The sequence below is a fragment of the Marmota monax genome, unplaced genomic scaffold, assembly GCF_021218885.2.
Source record: "Marmota monax isolate L192 unplaced genomic scaffold, Marmota_monax_Labrador192_F-V1.1 WCK01_AAM20220418_F8-fsc00343, whole genome shotgun sequence".
In the NCBI taxonomy this organism is placed as follows: domain Eukaryota; kingdom Metazoa; phylum Chordata; class Mammalia; order Rodentia; family Sciuridae; genus Marmota; species Marmota monax.
The window spans coordinates 941285-965699 of record NW_026694892.1 but is presented as its reverse complement, the minus strand read 5'-3'; the positions used below and the strand labels follow the sequence as shown (position 1 = coordinate 965699).

Genomic DNA, 24415 nt, shown 5'->3' with positions numbered 1-24415 from the left:
ATAAATATTTTATTCAAATAAATGAGCCTTGGCACCATTATTATACAATTACTATAGTATATTCCATTACTATAATTAGATTCTATAATAAAGATAAATATACAATAAAATAAATAGTTGCTACTTTATTATTATGACTTTTTAAGTTGGCATAAATATATTGAATTGAAATTAAATAGATATAGAATAATGAACATAAGAGGAAATTTATTTTAATAAGATAGAAGTCAAAACAAAGGATTAATCATCATTCCTAAGTGGATAAGAGGGATCTTCCTCCAGGAAGAGAGAACAAGAAGAAAAGAGACAGGGTATTTTTTGCCTTACCTTGGGCCCAGAGCAATGGAGTCAGTCACCTATGGACTGGGATCTCTGAAACCATGAGTAGCAAATAAACTTTCTTCTTCTAAAATTATTCTTGTCAGGTCTTTTGGTTACAGAGATGAAAAAAAAACTTACAATAATAAAAGAGATACCCAACAGCTATTGGATATTAGGAGCTAGTCAGCCTTTATGACCTTTACTCTTATCAAAGACAGTTGGGTTGGATGTTCAGCACACCCCACTGGGCCCTGCTGACTCAGTGGCTGAGGGTGGTCATAGAACCACAGTGTGGGCTAACCCTGCCTCCCACTGCCATGTTTAGTCTAGTTGCTACCAGTTGGATGTGGAGGCTCTTATTCACATTTATCCCTGCAGATATGGGCAAGGGTCTGAGGTAAAGAGAAGTGGTGATTGGCTTCACTTAACTCTGCCTCATTAAGACTCATCACTCCTTCCTTGGTGGGATGGAGGCTCAAATTACCTCTGCATCTCAGTGGAACAATCATTGTGCCAACTATCTCTGTTGGGCAGGGTATGGAATATCGGCTTCCTCATGGTACCTTCTGAAACAGCAGAGGATGGGAACAGTTTTCTCAGTCATTGGCTGGAGTAGGGAAGGTGTTGCTAAAAAGGTATTCTTCTACTAGGCCACTTTTTCCCCGGTTCTTTGACTTTCTTGGAACTTTTCTTGTCTGTGCCTATTGACAGTTCGAATCTGGAAGTTTCTGCTCTACCTTGTCTGGGATATATGGGAAGCAATAAAGCAACTCAGGAAATTCACCACTGTGTCCTTCAAGTCTCATGGTCACAGGCCACCAGCTTTGCACCTGTGAGAAACTTTCCGTGCATGTTTGTGTGTTGTGTCCCCAGGGGTTTTGAGCTGTAAGAGTGAAGAACAGAGATTACTCCATCTTGGAGGGACTGTATTATGGTTTCTGCTTTTTACCCACAACCTTGAAAGCTTGTGGGTCATAGAATACCACTTATGGAGTATGACAGGAAAAAATAATGTACCCCAAATTCTTTACCCAGTGAAGATATTGTCCATAAAGTAAGTAGGCCATAGAGATATCTTTATTATAGAACATGGCTCAAAAGATTTAACAATAAATCTGTTATTATAAATATTGTTAGCAAAGAAGACTCCTCAAAAGATAGTCGTTTGTGGTTTTAACCCAAAGGAAGATCATAAAACTATTGAATCCATAGAATAAAGAAAGAACCTGGATGAAGATTTGTTCTAGTGAAGCATATTGATAATGTATATATTTCATATGTGGTAAAAAATAATGGAAAGTCAACATGATCCACAAAATAGAAGATGCATAACATAGCATATAGTTAATGTGGAGACATAAAGAAAATTGTGGGAAGAAATAATTAGCATCAAAATGAAAACAGAGTTTACTTCAGATGGGTTTTGAATTGGATTATAATTTATTTTAATTTTATTCTTTACCCTATTTTAAAATTTAAGAAATCTTTACAGTTGGCTTCTGTTATTCAATGATAGTAATAATTAATATTGATAAAAAATCAATCAATGTTTCCAGAAGAGATTAAAAAGGGGAAGAGAGGGAGAAGTCATCAAAATGCCATTCAGTAAGAAGAGTTCATGTATTTCTCTAAATACTGTCTGATTGAGTTAACTTTTTAACTCATATATCTGATGATTTCATGGCGAATTAATTGAAAGACCACAAACTTTTCCACACAATTGATGCCAACACAAGTCTTTTCTTTTGCTATAGATGTTTTATAGACATCTGGGCACTAATACTTCCAAAGATATACATTTTGTAAGAGTAATGAACCCGAAAGTGACTACTTGAATTGGAGACATGTTAAATGTCTTGCTATCATAAAAGACATTGGACAAAAGCACAGATGTGCATTTTTACAAATGACAAATATACAGAGTCTAGAAACCATAGCAGATGTAGCCATAATGAGAGTGCTAAATGAGAAAAAAACTAATTTTACACATTTATACATTACCGTGGGCCAATTCTTAGAAAGAGAAACCAGAAAATAAAAGAATATTCAAACAAAGAAAAATGATTCAAATGTACTCAAAATGTACATTCTGAAACATCATTTCTGAAAACCTTTGAAGGGATTCTAGAGAGACAAGCACCTTCCACTCTATTGTGGAGCTGAATCTGTGGCCCTTTCTTTGCTTTAAACTCCTTGGTCATTTTACCAACCTCATCAGCCCCAAGATTCTCTCACAGTACAATTGTTGTCTAAATAAAGTATTGAGTGTGCATGATACAATGAAAATAATAACCCAATTATGGAGATTGTTCATTCCAATTATGTGGTTTTTATAGTGAGAACATCAAAGACTGCAGATGATTTTCCTAGTCTCAGAGAAAATGGATTAAATGGAGATCCAGAAAATTGAGGTTGTACCTTTCATTCTAGTACCAAGTATGATTCATCTCAAATTAGTCACTAACATTTCCCTGTGCCTCAGTTTCCTTCCCAACACCACATCCTTGCGTTCCTTGGACTGCACTTTCTCCATGACAGGCCCTATCCCAGAAGTAATCATATCGTACCGGATTTATGATATGTGAAATAGGTCACAAACCTCCTCTCTCTCCTTGGATCTATGGAAGGAGTTCTGATTTCTAAAGTTTTGCTATTTTTTTAAGAAAGGACTTTAGCAGGAAGGTGTGTGAGAATGGGTCCTTGCAGTGTGATTTCTCCTACCTGTTGCTGATTGCTCAGGACCCTAAGGGAACCGCAAGACTTACAGTAAAAGGAAGCTTCCTTGGTGTGTCTTCTTTGTTCTTTTCCATTTGTTACTCTTGATTTTTTTTAAAAAAATATTTATTTATTCCAATTTGTTATATATGACAGCAGAATACATTTCAATTCACAGTACTTATATAGAGCACAATTTTTCATGTCTCTTGTTGTACACAAAGTAGAGTCACACATTCGTGTTTTCATACATGTACTTGGGGTAATGAAATGATGTCTATCTCATTCTGCCATCTTACCTACCTACCCCCTGCCACCTTTGCCCTACCTAAAGTTTGTCCATTCCTCCCATTTTTTCCCCTCCACCCGCATTATGAATCAGCATCCTCATATCAGAGAGAAGATTTGGCCTTTGGTTTTAGGATTGGCTTGCTTCACTTAGCAGTACATTCTCCAACTCCATCTATTTACCTGAAAATGCTATGATTTTATTCTCTTTTAATATTCCATTGTGTATATATACCTTTTTTTCTTTATCCATTCATCTACTGAAGGGTATCTAGGTTGGTTCTAGAATTTAGCTATTGTGAATTGTGCTGGTATAAACATTGAAGTGGCTGCTTCACTGCAGTATACTGTTTTTAAGTCCTTCAGATATAGACCATGGAGTGGGATAGCTGGGTCAAATGGTAGTTCCATTCCAAGTTTTCCAAGGAATCTCCATACTGCTTTCCATATTGTCTGCACCAATTTTCAGTCCCACTAGCAATGTATGAGTGTGCCTTTTCCCCCACATCCATGCCAACACTTATTGTTATTTGTCTTCTTGATACTGCCATTCTGACTGAAGTGAGATGAAATCTTAGTTTAGATTTGCATTTCTCTAATTGCTGGAGATGTAGAACATTTTTTTTTTCATATATTTGTTGATTGATTGTATATCATCTTCTGAGAAGTGTCTGTTCAGTTCCTAGGCTCTTTTATTGATTAGGTTATTTATTATTTTGGTGTTAAGATTTTTGAGTTCTTTATATATCCTACAGATTAGAGCTCTATCTGATATGCTTATGGTAAAGATTTGCTCCCATTCTCTAGGCTCTCTATTTATCTCACTGATTATTTCTTTTGCTGAGAAGAAGCTTTTTAGATTGAATCCATCTCATTTATTGATTCTTGATTTTATTGCTTGTACTATAGGAGTCTTATTAAGGAAGTCTGGGCCTAATCCAACATGATGAAGATTTGGGCCTACTTTTTCTTCTATTAGGCACAGGGTCTCTGGACTGATTCCTAGGTCCTTGATCCACTTTTGAGTTGAGTTTTGTACATGGTGAGAGATAGGGGTTTTAGTTTCATTATGCTGCATATCTTTCCCATTTTCCCAGCACTATTTGTTGAAGAGGCTATCCTTTCCCCAATGTATGTTTTGGGCGCCTTTGTCTGAGAAAAATGCAAATGCACAACATTTGTGTTTATAACTCCAAGTTTATTTCACTTTTTTCAAAACACATATATAAAATCCTCTTAGTACCAATGTTGTTATGTTGCGGGCATCTACAAATAGGCAATAATTAATTATACTATTATGTATACTATGATATACCTATAAAAATGGAGAAGGTATTAGCTTGATTTTCAAGTATGTTTGAGCCTGAAAAGCTGCCATTAAAAAATAACTAGTGTTCCATAAACATCTAATGTAGTGGTAAACCAAATTGCAATATAAAAATGAATGACTCAGTATTTATGAACCAAAAGTTCATGGACATTTCAGCTTTATGTATGTAACCCTCGTCCCCATCTGTCTTGCTTCTGCAGCTCACATCCCAGCCTGTGAATTGTGCTTTCATTGCATATGTGAGGGTTCACATGCATCTTTAGATTTGACCCTTCCTTAAGAAGTGGTCAGACTCCCTCTCCACCCTATTTCATGGAACCCCTCCCACCTTGGTGAACTTACAGCTTATCAAATAACCTCCCTCACTACTTTATAGAGTCCTTTAACCATATTTACAGTTCCATAAATGGGCTGTCACCCTTGGTGGATGTTGAGCTCCAGGGAAGTCCTGCTTGTCTGCCCCCATCAGTGCACTCTGGTATTATGGCCCTGAGAGATGCTTGTTAAATGAATTTTCAGTCCTATTAAAGAGTAAGTATCAAATCTTTATCTGATCATTGATAAAATTTAATTAGATAATGTCTGATGTCCAAATTTCCATCACCTAAGTTAGAATAATATCAGAATGTTTCTCTACATCTGTTCTGACATGAACACTATGCACAGAACAGGAAGACTGTTCTAGGACCACTAGAATTCCCTGTAGGGCCATGTAGAGCGTCCGTGCTTTTTAAATAAATTAAGTATTAACTCTGTGTAAAATATGTAAAATTATAGTACTCTACAGCCAGCATCAGATGAAAAACTGAAGCTCCTATGAGATGTTTTTGAGTGAGACTCCAGGAAGGAAGAAGCTGTTGTAGCAATTTGCAGAGTTCTGGAGTTTACACCAGCAGCTTCCTACTTTTAAGACCCAGGTGGAGGCAGAGCCCATGGAGCCTTATATCCATGTGCACAAAACAGGAAAGGAGGGCAGGATGGCTGCCATTGGTGGGAACTCGCCTGAAGCTCAATTCATGAACTATATCAGTGGCTCTCTCTGCCATAGCTCAGGTTTCCTGTTGCTTGCCTTGCATGTTGTTGGCACCAATGTGGATGCTCCATACTCAGGGCCCTTTACATTGCTGGTTGAATTGATGAGAGAGGTAGAGACCGGGTCTTTGCAGATGCTGGAGCAGTTTTGTGCTCCTGGAAAAAAATGCCACATTCAGTTTTCTGTTGCTCTTCTAGTATGCCTAGGCTAGACCATTCCATGGAGTTCCTTTTTCCTGTAAAACTCTACCATTTACCTTTTCTAGAATGCTATAAACTGACTTATAAAGGAATGCATGTATATTACACTTTCTTTTAAACATATAATTTTATTATCAGGTTATTAAATGAGAAAAAATGTATTATGAAAACATCCAGAGTAGGGTCTGGCATGTTGGGGAATTACTGTCCGCAGGAGCAGTCAATCATTCTACCTGAGAGATGGGAGACCAGATGTACTCTCGCCTCCTAGATTAAAACTCCAAAAAATGACAAATACAGGAAATGTGCTATACTGAAGGATAATAAATTCATAACAGAGGAATGAGGGCATAGAAAGCAAATATTAGAGCCCCGTTTTCAGTGTTTCAGCAATGAATCTAATGGTTTAAGGTAAGAAAAGTATTTATGCAACCTGGTCAAATAAAGATTCAACCTTTGTAGTTTAAAATTTTATTGTTGAACTCTCCACAAAAATATTGTGGCTTTTCAGTGCAGAATGAGCTGCAGAAGTGTTTGACGTCCAACCTGTTTCCTTGCCACTGTATGGATCTGTCCTTTGGAAAATCATGAGTATGTGTTGAAGAGCGGTCCATGACATGGTGGTAGGAAGATGGGTTGTGGTGTCTGCAGCCCCAGGTTTGAATCCCAGGCTGTCATAGCTCTCAGATTCTGGAAAGCTCTTGAATACCTTCACTTCAGGTGCCTCTTGTGAAAAGGGTGTAATAATACTGATATGATAGAGTTGCTCTATAAGAATTTGTACAAACAGCCCAGGGTCCTAAATAGCATTCAATGCATGACCACAGGCTAATTTTTGTAGTTGTCCCTCACCATCTGTGGAGAATTGGTTCCAGTCTCCACTATGGGTACCAAACTCTGCAGATGCTCAAGTCCTTTATATAAAATGATAATGGTGTGGCGTGTACATATAACTGAGTCCCATCCTCCCATGCCTAAATCATCTCTCAAGGTTACTTATAATAGCTAATGCAATGTAAATGTTATATGAGTAGTTTTTTTTTTTTTTTTTTTTTTACCATACTATTTAGGGAATAATGACAAGAGGAAAAAGTCTACACATGTTCAGTTCAGATACATCTTTCCCAAATATTTTTGATTCATGGTTAGTTGAAGCTGCAGATATGGAAGCCATGAATAAGGAGAGCTGACTGTATACTGTTGGATATCAGCTCTTTCTCTCTGCTCACAAGTAAGTCAGGGCTTAGACAGTGTTTGAGAATGACCGTTCCCTTACTTCTATCCCCGTCTCTGTACTCCAGCCAATTTTATTCATCTTTCCTGTGTCTATGGGCTGTGGTGAGAAGACTGAAGATCTACTGTCCTTGGATGTCAAGTAATCAATACAGTATCATTGACTGTAGTCACTATGGTGTATGTTAGATCTACAGAACTTACTCGCTTTATCCATGAAATTGTACCCTTTGACCAACATCTCTCAGTGTCCTCCACACATGGTCACTGATAAATGTCCTTTTACTCTCTGTTTTTATGAGTTTGACTTTTGAAAAACCCACACATGACTGGGGTCATGCAGTATTTGTCTTTATGTTTCTGCCTTGTTTCACTGAGCACATGTCCTCATTTTATCCACATTGTCACAAAAGGCACACTTCATTAAAAAAAAAAAAACACTGAAAAATGGTAACTGTGTATGTATCTTTGTATATGTAAATATATGTGTATACACATGTACAAATCTATTTTTACATATACCACATTTTCTCTACCCATATATTCCATATTATTTGTATCCATTTATCTCTCAGTAGACACTTGGGTAGTCTCTACATATTGTCAATTGTGGAGAATGCTACAATGAACATGGTAGTATAGAAATTATTTTATTTCTTTTGGATATAACTTCATCAATCCTTTGGTGAGATTGATGGGTCAGATGGTAGTTCTATTTTTAATTTCAGGGAGCAACTCTGTATTGTTTTTCATGATAGCTATACTAATTTACATTCCCACCAGAAGTGTATAAGAGGCAGTGGATATGGTAATAGCTTGACTATGATAATCATTTCACAATGTTTACATATATTAAAACATCACATTGTGCACTTTAAACATAGATGCTCCTTGACTCAGTGATGACGTTACATTCTTTTTTTTTTTTTTAAATTTTTTATTGTTGGCTGTTCAAAACATTACATAGTTCTTGATATATCATATTTCACAATTTGATTCAAGTGGGTTATGAGCTCCCATTTTTACCCCATATACAGATTGCAGAATCACATCAGTTACACATCCATTGATTTACATATTGCCATACTAGTGTCTGTTGTATTCTGCTGCCTTTCCTATCCTCTACTATCCCCCCTCCCCTTCCCTCCTCTCTTCTCTCTCTGCCCCCTCTACTGACATTCGTTTGTCCCCCTTATATTATTTTTCCCCTTTCCCTCACTTCCTCTTGTATGTACTTTTGTATAAATCTGAGGGTCTCCTTCCATTTCCATGCATTTTCCCTTCTCTCTCCCTTTCCCTCCCACCTCTCATCCCTGTTTAATGTTAATCTTCTTCTCATGCTCTTCGACCCTACTCTGTTCTTAGTTACTCTCCTTATATCAAAGAAGACATTTGGCATTTGTTTTTTTAGGGATTGGCTAGCTTCACTTAGCATAATCTGCTCTAATGCCATCCATTTCCCTGTAAATTCTATGATTTTGTCATTTTTTAATGCAGAGTAATACTCCATTGTGTATAAATGCCACATTTTTTTTATCCATTCATCCATTGAAGGGCATCTAGGTTGGTTCCACAGTCTAGCTATTGTGAATTGTGCTGCTATGAACATCGATGTAGCAGTGTCCCTGTAGCATGCTCTTTTTAGGTCTTTAGGGAATAGACCGAGAAGGGGAATAGCTGGGTCAAATGGTGGCTCCATTCCCAGCTTTCCAAGAAATCTCCATACTGCTTTCCAAATTGGCTGCACCAATTTGCAGTCCCACCAGCAATGTACAAGTGTACCCTTTTCCCCACATCCTCGCCAGCACTTGTTGTTGTTTGACTTCATAATGGCTGCCAATCTAACTGGAGTGAGATGGTATCTTAGGGTGGTTTTGATTTGCATTTCTCTGACTGCTAGAGATGGTGAGCATTTTTCCATGTACTTGTTGATTGATTGCATGTCCTCCTCTGAGAAGTGTCTGTTCAGGTCCTTGGCCCATTTGTTGATTGGGTTGTTTGTTCTCTTATTGTCTAATTTTTTGAGTTCTTTGTATACTCTGGATATTAGGGCTCTATCTGAAGTGTGAGGAGTAAAGATTTGTTCCCAGGATTTAGGCTCTCTATTTACCTCTCTTATTGTATCTTTTGCTGAGAAAAAACTTTTTAGTTTGAGTAAGTCCCATTTGTTGATTCTAGTTATTAACTTTTGTGCTATGGGTGTCCTATTGAGGAATTTGGAGCCCGACCCCACAGTATGTAGATCGTAGCCAACTTTTTCTTCTATCAGACGGCGTGTCTCTGATTTGATATCAAGCTCCTTGATCCATTTTGAATTCACTTTTGTGCATGGCGAGAGAAAGGGATTCAGTTTCATTTTGTTGCATATGGATTTCCAGTTTTCCCAGCACCATTTGTTGAAGATGCTATCCTTCCTCCATTGCATGCTTTTAGCCCCTTTATCAAATATAAGGTAGTTGTAGTTTTGTGGATTGGTTTCTGTGTCCTCTATTCTGTACCATTGGTCCACCCGCCTGTTTTGGTACCAGTACCATGCTGTTTTTGTTACTATTGCTCTGTAGTATAGTTTGAAGTCTGGTATCGCTATACCGCCTGATTCACACTTCCTGCTTAGCATTGTTTTTGCTATTCTGGGTCTTTTGTTTTTCCATATGAATTTCATGATTGCTTTCTCTATTTCTACAAGAAATGCCGTTGGGATTTTGATTGGCATTGCATTAAACCTATAGAGAACTTTTGGTAATATCGCCATTTTGATGATGTTAGTTCTGCCTATCCATGAACAGGGTATATTTTTCCATCTTCTAAGATCTTCTTCTATTTCTCTCTTTAGGGTTCTGTAGTTTTCATTGTATAAGTCTTTCACCTCTTTTGTTAGGTTGATTCCCAAGTATTTTATTTTTTTTGAAGATATTGTGAATGGAGTGGTTGTCCTCATTTCCATTTCAGAGGATTTGTCGCTGATATACAGGAATGCCTTTGATTTATGCATGTTGATTTTATATCCTGCCACTTTGCTGAATTCATTTATTAGCTCTAATAGTTTCTTTGTAGAGCCTTTTGGGTCTGCTAGGTATAGAATCATGTCATCTGCAAATAGTGATAATTTAAGTTCTTCTTTTCCTATTTTGATGCCTTTAATTTCTTTCGTCTGTCTAATTGCTCTGGCCAGTGTTTCGAGAACTATGTTGAACAGAAGTGGTGAGAGAGGGCATCCCTGTCTTGTTCCAGATTTTAGAGGGAATGCCTTCAATTTTTCTCCATTCAGAATGATGCTAGCCTGAGGCTTAGCATAGATTGCTTTTACAATATTGAGGTATGTTCCTGTTATCCCTAGTTTTTCTAGAGTTTTGAACATAAAGGGATGCTGTACTTTGTCGAATGCTTTTTCTGCATCTATCCAGATGATCATATGGTTCTTATTTTTAAGTCTATTGATGTGGTGAATAACATTTATTGATTTCCGTATATTGAACCAGCCTTGCATCCCAGGGATGAATCCTACTTGATCATGGTGCACAATTTTTTTGATAAGTTTTTGTATCCGAGTGGCCAGAATTTTATTGAGGACTTTTGCATCTAGGTTCATTAGAGATATTGGTCTGTAGTTTTCTTTCTTTGAAATGTCTTTGTCTGGTTTAGGTATCAGGGTGATGTTGGCCTCGTAGAATGAATTTGGAAGTTCTCCCTCTTTTTCTATTTCCCGAAGTAGCTTGAAAAGTATTGGTATTAGTTCCTCTTTAAAGGTTTTGTAAAACTCTGCTGTATACCCATCCGGTCCTGGGCTTTTCTTAGTTGGTAGTCTTTTGATGGTTTCTTCTATTTCCTCAATTGATATTGGTCTGTTTAGGTTGTCTATATCCTCCTGACTCAATCTGGGCAGATCATATGACTTAAGAAATTTATCTATGCCTTCACTATCTTCTAATTTATTGGAGTATAAGGATTCAAAATTATTTTTGATTATCTTCTGTATTTCTGAAGTGTCTGTTGTGATATTGCCTCTTTCATCCCGTATGTTAGTAATTTGAGTTCTCTCTCTTCTTCTCTTCGCTAGCATGGCTAAGGGTCTGTCAATTTTGTTTATTTTTTCAAAGAACCAACTTTTAGTTTTGTCAATTTTTTCAATTGTTTCTTTTGTTTCGATTTCATTAATTTCAGCTCTGATTTTAATTATTTCTTGCCTTCTACTTCTTTTGCTGTTGTTTTGCTCTTCTTTTTCTAGGATTTTGAGATGAAGTATGAGATCATTTATTTGTTGGTTTTTTCTTTTTTTAAGGAATGAACTCCAAGCAATGAATTTTCCTCTTAGAACTGCTTTCAATGTGTCCCATAGATTCCGATATGTTGTGTCTGTGTTTTCATTAATCTCTAAGAATTTTTTAATTTCTTCCTTGATGTCTTCTATAACTCATTGATCATTCAGTAACCTAGTGTTCATTCTCCAAGTGATGTATTCTTTTCCCTTCCTTCTTTTATCGTTGATTTTCAGTTCCATTCCATTATGATCAGATAGGATGCATGGTATTATCTCTACTCCTTTATATTGTCTAAGAGTTGCCCTGTGACATAATATATGATCTATTTTTGAGAAGGATCCATGTGCTGCTGAGAAAAAAGTGTAACTGCTTGATGTTGGGTGGTATATTCTATGTATGTCAATTAAGTCTAGGTTATTAATTGTGTTATTGAGTTCTATAGTTTCCTTATTCAACTTTTGTTTGGAAGATCTGTCCAGTGGTGATAGAGGTGTGTTGAAGTCTCCCATGATTATTGTATGGTGGTCTATTAGACTCTTGAACTTGAGAAGAGTTTGTTTGATGAACATAGCTGCACCATTGTTTGGGGCATATATATTTATGATTGTTATGTCTTGTTGGTGTATGGTTCCCTTGAGCAGTATGTAGTGTCCCTCTTTATCCCTTTTGATTAACTTTGGCTTGAAATCTATTTTATTTGATATGAGTATGGATACTCCTGCTTGTTTCCGAAGTCCATATGAGTGATATGATTTTTCCCAACCTTTCACCTTCAGCCTATGTATGTCTTTTCCTATCAAATGCGTCTCCTGTGGGCAGCATATTGTTGGGTCTTGTTTTGTGATCCATTCTACTAGCCTGTGTCTCTTGATTGGTGAGTTTAAGCCATTAACATTTAGGGTTATTATTGAGATATGGGTTGTTCTTCCAGCCATATTTGTTTATTTATGTTACTAAACATGGTTTGTTTTCCTCTTTGATTATTTTCCCCCCTTTAGTGTCCTACCTCCCACTGTTGGTTTTCATTGTTATTTTCCATTTCCTCCTCCTGTAATGTTTTGCCAAGGATGTTTTGAAGAGATGGTTTTCTAGCTGCAAATTCTTTTAACTTTTGTTTATCGTGGAAGGTGTTAATTTCATCTTCCATCCTGAAGCTTAATTTCGCTGGAAACACAATTCTTGGTTGGAACCCATTTTCTTTCAGTGTTTGAAATATGTTATTCCAGGATCTTCTAGCTTTCAGAGTCTGTGTTGAAAGATCAGCTGTTATCCTGATTGGCTTACCCCTAAATGTGATCTGCTTCCTTTCTCTTGTAGCTTTTAAAATTCTCTCCTTATTCTGTATGTTGGGCATCTTCATTATAATGTGTCTAGGTGTGGGTCTCTTATGATTTTGCAAATTCGGCGTCCTGTAGGCTTCTAGGATTTGGGGTTCTGTCTCATTCTTCAAGTCTGGGAAGTTTTCTTGTATTATTTCATTGAATAGATTGCTCATTCCTTTGGTTTGAAACTCTGTCCCTTCCTGTATCCCAATGACTCTTAAATTTGGTCTCTTGATGTTATCCCATATTTCTTGGATGTTCTGCTCATGGTTTCTTAACAGTCTTGCTGAGCTGTCTATGTTCTTTTCAAGTTGAAATACTTTATCTTCATTGTCTGATGTTCTGTCTTCTAAGTGTTCTACTCTGCTGGTAGTGTTCTCAATTGAGTTTTTAAGTTGGCTTATTGCTTCCTGCATTTCTAGGATTTCTGTTTGTTTGTTTTTTATAACCTCTATTTCCCTGTATAGTTGATCTTTTGCTTCTTGGATTTGTTTATGTAATTCATTGTTGAAGTGATCTTTCATTGTCTGATTTTGCTGTCTGATGTCTTCCTTGAGACTCCAGATCATCTGAAGCATGCATATCCTGAATTCTTTATCTGACATTCCATCTGCTGCAGCTATTACCCCTTCTAATGTTGAGTTGACCTGCAATGCTTGTGGTCCTTTCTTTCCTTGTCTCTTCATACTGTTCGCGTTCCTTTCTACTTGGTGAAACTGTTGTGCTATTGAAGTTTCCCCCTATATATTTATATTGGTCTTGTATAGTTGCAAAGTCTCCCTCGCAGGCGCGGGCGGCGGCTCTGTCCCTCTGCGGGCCGCTAGGCTTGTTCTGTCGGTGGTCACAGTTCTGTCTACTTTGCAGGCGCAGGCAGCGGCACTGCCCCTCTGCAGGCCTCTGGGGCTGTACTGCCAGTGGGTCGCAGGTCCGCCTACCTTGCAGGCGTGGGGGGGGGGGCGGCTCTACCCTTCCTCAGGCCACTGGGCCTGTTCTGTCTCTCGGTTGCAGGTCTGGCCTGTTCTGATGGTGGTCACAGTTCCGTCTACCTTGCAGGCGCGGGGGGAAGGGGGCGGCTCTGCCTCTCAGCAGGCCGCTGCTCCTCTTCTGCCGGTGGGTCGCAGGCCCGCCTACCTTGCAGGAGTGATTGGAAGCTCTGCCACTCTGCGGGCCACTGGGCCTTTTCTGTCAGTGGTCACAGTTCCGCCTACCTGACAGGCGCGGGGGGTGGGGGGCGGCTCTGCCCCCCAGCAGGCCGCTGGGCCTGCTCTGTGCGTGGTCACAGTTCCCTCTACCTTGCCGGTGCAGGGGGAGGGGGCGGCTCTGCCTCTCAGTAGGCCGCTGCTCCTCTTCTGCCGGTGGGTCGCAGGCCCGCCTACCTTGCAGGAGTGATTGGAAGCTCTGTCCCGCCGCGGGCCACTGGGCCTTTTCTGTCCGTGGTCACCTGGCAGGCGCGGGGGGTGGGGGTTGGCTCTGCCCCTCAGCAGGCCGCTGGGCCTGCTCTGTGCGTGGTCACAGTTCCCTCTACCTTGCCGGTGCAGGGGGAGGGGGCGGCTCTGCCTCTCAGCAGGTCGCTGCTCCTCTTCTGCCGGTGGGTCGCAGGCCCGCCTACCTTGCAGGAGTGATTGGAAGCTCTGTCCCGCCGCGGGCCACTGGGCCTTTTCTGTCTGTGGTCATAGTTCCCCTACCTGGCAGGCGCGGGGGGTGGGGGGCGGCTCTGCCCCTCAGCAGGCCGCTGGGCCTGCTCTGTCGTGGTCACAGTTCCCTCTACCTTGCCGGTGCAGGGGGAGGGGGCGGCTCTGACGTTACATTCTTATAAGCCCACTGTAAATTGAAAATGTTGCAAGTAGGAAATGCATTTAATACAACTAGCCTACTAAATATTATAACTTTGCAATATAATACACTGTAGCAGTTTGGTTATTTCCCTTATGATGGCGTGGTTGACTGAGTTGTGGTTCTCTGCCACTGTCCAGCTTCATGAAAGAGGATTATGCTGCACCTCATTATCCCAGGAAAGATTGAGATTTAAAGTTTAAAGTGTTATTTCTACTGAAGTATGAAGTAGGCAAATCACTTTTGCACTGTTTTAAAGTTAAAGAATCAAAGTTAAACCAGTGGAACTTGAGGTCAGTCTTTAAATTATTTTTATTTGTCAGCAGTACCTCAATAAAGATAGAAAGAAGGGCTGGGGTCATAGCTCAGTGGTAGAGCACTTGCTGTGTGTGAGGATGTGTGAGGCCCTGGATTCAATTCTCAGCACCACAAAAAGTATAAATAAATAAAAAATATATTATATCCACCTAAAATATTTTTAAAAAGATGGAAAGAAAGCACAAAAAAGCAATCATGATTTAAAAAGGAAGTTTAATATAGCATACATGAGATTGGAGATGGATGTCACTGGTATAGAGAGTATAAGAAAATTTAAGGAAAAGGTAAAACATGCCTACAGTTAGTGAATTACCAACATGGCAGCAATCCAGCTTTACTAATGGGATTAGTGGGAGAACAATAACATGAGAGCTTTGGATCTAATTGCAAGGGACATCTGTGTTGAAAGAATATGTTTATTTCTACTACTTCTTGGTAATTCTCTAGGGCTGCTGGGAGGGGAGTGGATGATGAAACTGGGGAGAAGCTAGCTGAAAGATGATGTAAATTAGGGCTGTCCAGGAGGGGTGCTTGCTGTGCAATGGAGTTGAGGAGGAAGTGACAGAACTGGAAACCTCCAGGACATGTGGCGTGAAGAAGAGTGGGCAGATGAGGACTCTTCAACTTTGAGCCTGGGTGACTGAGGGCAGGAGATGATGGGGTGGTTCACGGTGGTGAGAAGGAGGCAAATATCCCTAGGCTGATGCAGATTGCTTTGAACTTCACATGCCTGAAGGATGTGTGGGAAGAAGTGTAGAATATAGTCATGGTACTCAAGGCAGGCTTGAGAAGACCCAAGGGGAGTGTGAAGGGGTGGGGTACAGAGAGCATAGGAGACTTCTGGCCAGGCCCACGTTTCTGCTGTGTGAGGAGAAACATCAGCTATGGAGGGTGTTCTGTTCAGTCCGTAGCTGGGTACACTGCAGTTCAGTTCTGCCACTGAATATCTGGAATTAGCACAGACCCCTCAAGTCAAGGTCTATGATGTTTTGGAGAGATCCAAGGAGGCAGGTTCAAAAATATAAGAAGCATATGATGAGAGGGTGGGGATGTTGGGTCAGTCCAACTCCTGGGAACGAGAGAGGACTGGATCTTGAATTCAATCCTATCGCCAGTGGTTTACTCAGTTATGCCTGGTAAACCCAAAGGGCATGGTGCCCAACAAGACTGCTGTTTTTTTCAGATGCCAACTACACTTCAAGGGTTCTGAGGCCATCTGCACTTCAGACTGACTGGCTAGAAATATGGAGTGCCCATGACCCCATCAGGTTTGATTATTTGCTAGAATAATTCATAGAATTTAGGAAAGCACTACACTTACAATAGTTTTATTTTAAGGATAAAAATCAAGAGGAGCAGCCAAAATGGAGAGATGCATAAGGCAAAAGTTCTGGAAAAGTTGCAGAGCTTCCATGCTCTCAACTCAAGGAATCTGGCCATGTCCCCCTCCCAGGATATCTAGTTGTTAACTAACCTGACCTCCATTGAGTCTTCATTTGCAGAATTTTGACTGGGGTTTTATTATGATTAAGGAAGCTATTGCCTACACAACTAAACTCAATATCCAGTCCTCTATCTTCCCTAGAATTTGAGCTTCCCATTCTCTAATCTTATCTTTCATTAATTATATTTTTCAACCTTCCCCCTTGGACCAACTTCTCCCTCCAAAACATTATAGACCCAACCTGTTTCCTCTGACCTATGATGATGCTTTAGCTATCTGAAGACATTTCCAAGCTTCCTCTTGCCCCAGATATGTGTGTGTGTGTGTGTGTGTGTATTTTCTAGTTGAATAATTCCAGTATTCTCTTATGTTTCTAAAATGACATGATTTCCAGATCTTCATGGGCTAACCACACTTTTCTGAGTTCACTTTAATCAAGAATACTCTCATTCGTACACAGACTCTGGAATATCATACAACATTGCAACTATACTCCCCCTCTCTGCAGCACCCAAAGGGACACCTGCCACACTTGGCAGAATCTCCCCTCGTGTAAGCACTTCTAAGGTCTTCTGGCTTTTATATGACCACCTGGTAGATCTGGTCGCTATCAGACTCCTCATCAAATGAAAGGCTTGCTGCCTATGAGTCAGACCTTTTGCTGGAAAGCATGGTAACTGGAAAATACTATAAAGAGTAAGGATAGAAGTCACATTCAGCAAAAGACAGACAAGGGAGAGAAAGAGTAGGGAATGTTAGTGGTCCAGACAGACAAGGAGTCCTCTCCATGCAGCTGTTTGTAATGCTCTGGGAATCCACACAACAGACATGGGACCCCCCACCCCTGCCTCAGGAGCCAGGACAGCATATCTGCACAATATTAATTTATAATCAGAGAACTTATTCTGGAAACTGTACAAGAGACTAGCTGGGTCATTAGCTCCCACTGTTCTGTCTGCCATGATTCAGAGCTTTCTTTAGTGCACGATTGAGTCCACAATGGAGGAAATAAAAAGGCTGGTCAAGTTGAAGAGAACAGGTGGTAAACAGACAGAACTCAAGGTGTCTGGCAGCAAAACTGTTGAGATTTTGGAGTACTTTGGTCTGTTTTATCACTGTACCTTTTAATTTATTTATGTTTACTTATACTCCATGATAGCTTTAGTAAGAATTTGATGTTCCCCCATAAGGGAATGCAAAATATAGACAACAGGATTAATTAAAAGTGAGTTCAAAAGAAAAGGAAAAAACAGGAGTGACTACATAAAATAGAGCAAAGATTTTGTGTTTACTGCATTGGTCTCCATGTTCAAGCCACAATTTATCTACAAACATTTAAAACAACAAATTAGAAAAAGGAAGCCCAATTACTCTCATAGTTCACAGTGTCTTTAAGATGAAACACAAACCATTTGCCTGAAGTTATGGAGTTCTTGATATAGTATCGACTGGGATTTGCTAGAGAAGAGATACCATGCTGTGTGATATTATGAACAACTTTTTAAATGAAATCCTTTTACTTGAAACTTTATGGCAATTTCTCTACATTGGCTGCTGGCATTGCACTAATGTACAAGCCTGAGAAAGCAAACAAAGCCAAGGACAACTCCAAAATAGAAATTGCACCAAGGAAAAAGAAATGCTTGAGTTTTCTATCTGTCTAGATCCGGCTTGATCTACATGTAAACTGAATATTGACCTGGTTTCTATCAGATGACCTCCTCTGCATATTGTTATGTAGCCTGAGTCTGTTTCTTCACCATAAAATATGAATGGTATGTTCCTTCAGTACTGAGATACTTACAACACTTAACAATAACATATAACATGAGCATAGTACCTGACATATAATGCATTTATACTACATCGTAGTTATGTTTAACCAGGGCAGCAATGCAAAAATCCCAGTGCACATTAGCTGAATTACATGACAGAATTTGCCCTTTGTTGCTACTAAAGGACTGAGGCCTGGATAAAGCAGACGGGAGATGTCTTGTGGGCAAGGAGACTCTATGTGGGTTGGAGGTGGGCTGTGTGTCACCATGCAGCAGAAGGCTCACTTTTAAATATGTTGTTCACAGGAATTACACTCTATAGCCACCCATATGGAGGATCCTTGCTGAATGAAGACAAGATGTGAGTTGAAGGAATGCTGGGAGGGCCCCAAGTATGGAAGAATATCTTTGAGTCTCTTAGTGGTGATTTTGATCCCTTTTTGACATTTGTTGGGAGAGAAGTTGGCATATGTAGTTAGTGGCACAGGGCCTGGGCATCTCTTTGCAAAGCGGGAGGAAAGTGATTATTAAAAGGGTCAGTGGTTTGACTGAGCTTAAAATGGATGAGAATATCATGCAGCTATATTTTTAAGCAGAAATCATCCTAAGGGGATGTGTTTCCCACAGCTTATGGGACTGCACATCTTCAAGGACACTTTTTCAATTTAACATCATAAATGTGGAATTCAGATAGGTGAATATAGTAGTGTCTCCCTGGGTAGTTCTCATGTGAGATTTTCCTCACAGTCCCAATGGGGCATGGAGCCATTGGGCAGGTGTTAAAGCCAGCTCTTTTAGGTACAGAATGTCAGTTTCTTTTGTCTTATTACAAGATATAGTTCTGTACAACTTCTCTTTTTTTCTTCCATCTCCCTTTCCATATCATGTTTGACAAACTTTTAGTTAAAATTCAATAAAAATATAAATACTATTTATGCACTTGCTGTGACCTACCAAGGTGAGAATAAAATATGCTTAATTGGCATTCTCTCCTCAAATCATTACCATCACAGAAAGGATGGGTTGCAGTTTGTCCTCTCATTCATATACTGATTTTCAGGATAATATCTTTAACAGTCTCTGACACCTGCCTAGAGTTCCAGGAGTGGGCTAGTTGACATCTTTTATAGAACAAGACATGTTGGAAAAGAAGGCATGGCCCAGCGGATGTTTGGTGGTGAAATGTTTCATCATGTTGGACACCTGAAAGATCATTTGTGTACTGCTGTTCCCAGAGGTGGAACAGAGGAGAGCAGGCAGCACATGGCTGGACAAAAGAACAAGAGTAGTATTCCAGTTTTAAAAAGTGCCCAAGAGAGTGTGCAATGTGTATGATTAGACCTTGACCATTTGTAAAATTATTTTGGTATTTTAAGTAACTAAATTTGGAGATGGGCCTGCAAGGTATGCAAATGCCCCTTCTTGGCAGGGTCTGCTGTAGAACAAAGAAATCCCAATGTAGGCAAAGTCCACACTGTATTTTGAATGTCACCCTGGGCATGTCTTTCATTTGTAATTGCTCCTCAACTTTATAATTCTCAGTTATGTCTTTTAGCTTCTGAACAATAATCCATGTCTCCAAAGTTGGTCACAGGGATTTAATGAGAGAATTCTTATATTTAGATAGTCTACCTAACTGATTATTGTCCCTGATTTTTAATAGAAAGAAGACTCCTGTTCTTCCTCTAAATCTGACAAGCTATTCTGTTTCGCCTACAGCCTGGAGAGCATCCGCCAGTGTGGTGTTGCCCTCTGCATTGTGCTGGGATTCTCTATCCTGTCTGCATCAATTGGTAGCTCTGTGGTGAGGGACAGAGTGACCGGAGCCAAGAGGTTGCAGCACATAAGTGGCCTTGGCTACAGGACTTACTGGTTCACTCACTTCCTGTATGACATGGTAGGATTTGGGATGAGATCCCAGTAACCTCTATGCTAGTGATCCCTTCAATGTGTGTGTGTGTGTGTGTGTGTGTGTGTGTGAGGGTGAGGAAGAGGAGACCTGGGCGTGTGGGGACTATCCACAAAAGAAAGGATAATTTTATTATTGAGAGCATTTCAGGTTAAGTCACCTTTACTGGTCATTATCTGTCATTTAGGAATGCTTCATATGGCAAAGACTCAGGAATCTCAGGCTGGGAAATGAAGAGCCTGACCAGAAATGCAAAGTTTCTTATTAGGGAAATGAATAAATAATCTCCTTTAATATGCACTCTTGAAGGGGTGGGTGATGAGGTGATTAATAAATAATTAGAAAAGATCTGTCATCTGCATGCTTAAAAGCACCCCCACTGAGGCTTGAGCTCCATTCCCTAGTTTATACAGCAGTTATTAGTATTTCTTGCAGGAATTCAGTTTCCCAGCAGAAACCCTCCTGATCATTATCTGCAGTTCCAAAGAAGACAGTAACAGATGCATTGTTGAGCTGTTCCCTAGAGTTGAGGACATTTATCTTGCTTTAGAAAGTGCATCTTCTATGAGAGAAGTGCTCTTTGATGGTCAGTAGTCACTTTCATTGTTACAGAGTGGCATTGCCCTTTTTGTAGGAATGTGATATTTTTGTCCTCGTGCCTTCATAAATGACTCATCCTATGATTTGAGAAATTTTATGTCTGTGGGAGTAAGGGCAGGCTTAACATTTGCTGAGTACTTGCCATTAACTAGGTTCTATAACAGCTGTGTTATTTTGTGCAGAATCTGATGCATTAACATGTTGCTCTTATGTAGTATTTATTCCTTTGAGCTGGCTTAGAATTTAGCAGATTTGTTTCTTTTTGATCATGTAACCTAGATTTTTTTTAGAAGTACAGTTTATGCAGGTCACATCTGAGTTCACCTCAATCAGGGTTTTCCCCAAACCTACTTGGTGGTAGTAACCATCTAGACACTTCTCTAGATTCCCAAGGGCCCACCTGCAAGATTGTGTTCTATGGGTGTGGATAGGTCTTTGAGGTCTTCCTTTCATTAGAACCCCAAGGTAATTTTTGAATCTCAAACAAGACTGAATAATGCTGGTCCTTGGATGCCCTCATCTTTACCAAGGGGTTCTTGAAGGCTGGAGAGAGGAAATGGTTCATCCAGGACCATATTTCTGATTGGTATGGCACAGACTCAGTGCCTGCTTTTACCTCCTGTTCAATTTGGTGCAGTACCACATGTGGCCAAGAGTCACTCTTCTGTTCCACGTCTCCCATTCATGGTGTCTAATGGACTCGCCATCCCCAGAGAAAGGGAAGATGAACCAAGTCATAGGACCAGGAGACACCAGAGAGCATCCAAAGTTTTCCAAACCCTAGGGTTTTCCTTTTGCTACCTCCTTAATTGACAATCTCTTTATTCCTCACACTCAATGTGAGCTCTTATTTACCTATAATATTTCTCTTTGGAGTTTCAGGATAGGGAGGATTTATTAGCTTCTTGATTTATTGTTTCTTCTACCTTTATGCATTCATTCCCTGATCATTCTATTTGATGACTCATTAGATGAATAGAATAAATGAATAAAATATTTTATTCATTTGACCTTCTATGTGTCAAAGTATGTCTGGATGTTAATTTCCACCCAAAATCCAACTTTCAAACCCAATAGTCAATGTAATGGTATTAGGAGGTGGGAGCTTGAGAGGTGATTAGTCATGTAGGTAGAACCCTCTGGAATGGGTCGGTGCCTTTATTTAAGGACCTAAGAGAGATCTCTTTCCATTTCCACCATGTGAAAACACAGCAAAAATGTACCATTTATGAAGAAAAAGGTGGGCAGACCCTCACCAGAAAATAAATCTACTGATGCCATGAATTTGAGCTTCCCAGTTTGCAAAACCATGAGCAATACATCTCTGTTATTTATCAGCCATTCAGGCTATGGTATGCTATTTTATTTACTCAAATGGACATAATTGTTTATACTAAAGTCATGAAAAAGTTAGAGAATATCTCTCCTGTCATAGAGCTTATAATCTAATGGGAAGCAGCAGAAAACGACTAAATAAATGTACCAGGTAGAAGGGGCTTATAGCTAGATTTATTGAGAAAATAAAAACGGGGCAATAGGGAGGAGGATAACTTTAAATTGGGAGCACAAAGAGGGAAATGAAATTTAAGCTGAGATCTGAAAAGTAAGCATGAATTATGCCATGTCACATGGGTGACACTGAGAAGAGCTCTGCAGCCAGAAGCCACCCCAAAGAATAAGTACTGGGTATTGAGAGCCCCCAAGAAGCGCCCTGGCTGTTGTCCTGTGGAAGTACCTCAAAGGAAGGCTATGTAGGAGGACAGGACAAGGAGTCTGCCCTTCATTCTACATGTGGGCAGAGCCTTGTTCTTGGAGAGTAACTGGATTCCTTGACTTTTCTGAAAGAAGATGGGTAGAACTGACCCTGTCAGGCTGCTAGGGCTGCCATACCCCAAAATACCACAGACTGGGCACTTAGCAGAAACGTATCTTCTCACAGTCCTGGAGGCTGCAAGTCTGAAACTGAGGTACAAGCAGGGTTGGTTTCTCTGAGGATTCTATCCTTGGCTTGTAGATGGTGCTTCTTGTGTCTTCGTGGTTTCATCCCTCTGTGTATCTGTGTGCTGATTTCCTCTTCTTATAAGGGCACAGTCACATAGGACCAGGCTTCACCTGTGAAGCCCTGTCTCCAAATACAGTCACATTCAGAAGTCCTAGGTGTTCAACAGTTGAATTCTGGGGGGACATGATTCAGCCCATAACAGTGACTGTCCTGATTCTCTAGGACAAATTATACTACCAGTCTTACAATGTATGAAGTAGGAGCTATGTTTAAGCAGAAGTTAACAGGAACATTTGAGATAAACATATAACATGACCAACTGATGCAACACGTCTCCCTTTTTTCTTTTTATTTTCTCAGCTCTTTTACTTGGTTTCCGTCTGCCTGTGTGTCGCCATTATTATGGCCTTCCAGTTAACAGCTTTCACTTTCCGTGAGAACTTGGCGGCCACAGCCCTCCTGCTGGCACTTTTCGGGTATGTGATGAGAAACACTGCTGCAAAATTATGGTTTGTTTTCTGAAAGAGAAAACCCTCAGGATGGCTTTGAACCTGCTGTTGGCTTCATGATTTTCTCTCCTCCTGAGCAATTATGTTGCTTCTACAAGGGACACTGAACAAACAAGCTTGAGCAAGATGATGAATGCTCCCGTGGAGGGAGGAAGGGTGACAGGGTCATAATGAAGATGGCATTGGCCCTGTCTCAGAAAGGCCCTCAAGCTGTTTGACAAACTTGTGCAGTGGGAAATGGATTCTCTGTTATTCTCACTTTGACATTAATCGTGGGCTCAAATACATAATCCAGTTAGCTCTGAAATTGCATTTGAGGAGATTCTCTTGTGAACCGCTGTCTGGCATATATTTCCCTCTCCTATAACGTTAGTAGTTGGAAAATGTTTTGCCTGACTTCGATTACTTTTTTCTCAGAGAAAAAATCGCATAAAGAGAAAATCATTGTACAAATTTCTCATATGTACATTAATCAGGATCATTACGAGTGGACCCTAAATAATGCCTATCTGATATCAGAAATATGTGTCTTATGTGGCCAGCGTATGTGTTTGCTTACAGATACTTTCTTATAGGGAAATAATTAATGTACTTACTTTATCGTAATTCAAGGCTATTTTGAAATAAAACATTCAGCTTTAATTTAAGCCTAAGATTACAACTAAAATGAGTTTTACATACTTCTTATATCAGTGATTCAGGATTTTTTAGAACATCTAATTAGGTGATGAAGAATTATTTGAAGAAGTATTCATCATTATCAGATGAATGGATCAATAAATTAATTGATGGATGGATAAGTGGAAGGATATGTAGGGGGAAAGAGAAAGTGCAACAGGAATATTGATATTGCTACTCTCTAATACTGTGGCCTTGGAAATATAAATTCTTCCGTCTGAGCCTCAATATTTCCCTGTAAAACTCAAATTCTGTTCCTGGAAAGATTAAATTGGATAGTTCCTGCAAACAGCTTGGCTAATGAGTGGTACAGAGTCCAATTAAATTAATTTTAGCTATTATTGTTACTCTTGGAATTATTTTACTCTTTTGGAGATACGATGTCCTCTGCTATAAAAAATGCTATAGTAGACATTTTTTTTTATAATATTCAGTTTGAAATTAAGCTCTTATATAAAGAACTATATATGTATATGGCCTTATTTTTAGTTTGTTGATCCCATTGAGTACATAAGTCATGTGTCTTATAGTAAAATGGACTTTACTAACAAAAAATAAATGATTTTTGAATTTTAGAGAAACAGATTTCAAAAATTAAGAAATATAAGGTCAATGTTTAGAAATTCTTATAAGCATATTTTTTTTG

The 24415-nt window shown here is 39.5% G+C and overlaps 1 protein-coding gene across 1 annotated transcript in view; it reads left to right on the top strand.

Annotated features, from left to right (window-relative positions):
- The window catches only part of LOC124080802 (ATP-binding cassette sub-family A member 13-like), a gene marked incomplete at its 5' end in the record, with an annotated part of 211536 nt that overhangs the window by 66089 nt on the left and 121032 nt on the right, over positions 1-24415 (top strand). Inside the window, 3 exons of the mRNA XM_058573465.1 lie at positions 18378-18432; positions 19791-19968; positions 22943-23058. Of these exons, the coding sequence (XP_058429448.1) occupies positions 18378-18432; positions 19791-19968; positions 22943-23058 (349 nt within the window). The remainder of the gene's footprint in view (positions 1-18377; positions 18433-19790; positions 19969-22942; positions 23059-24415) is intronic.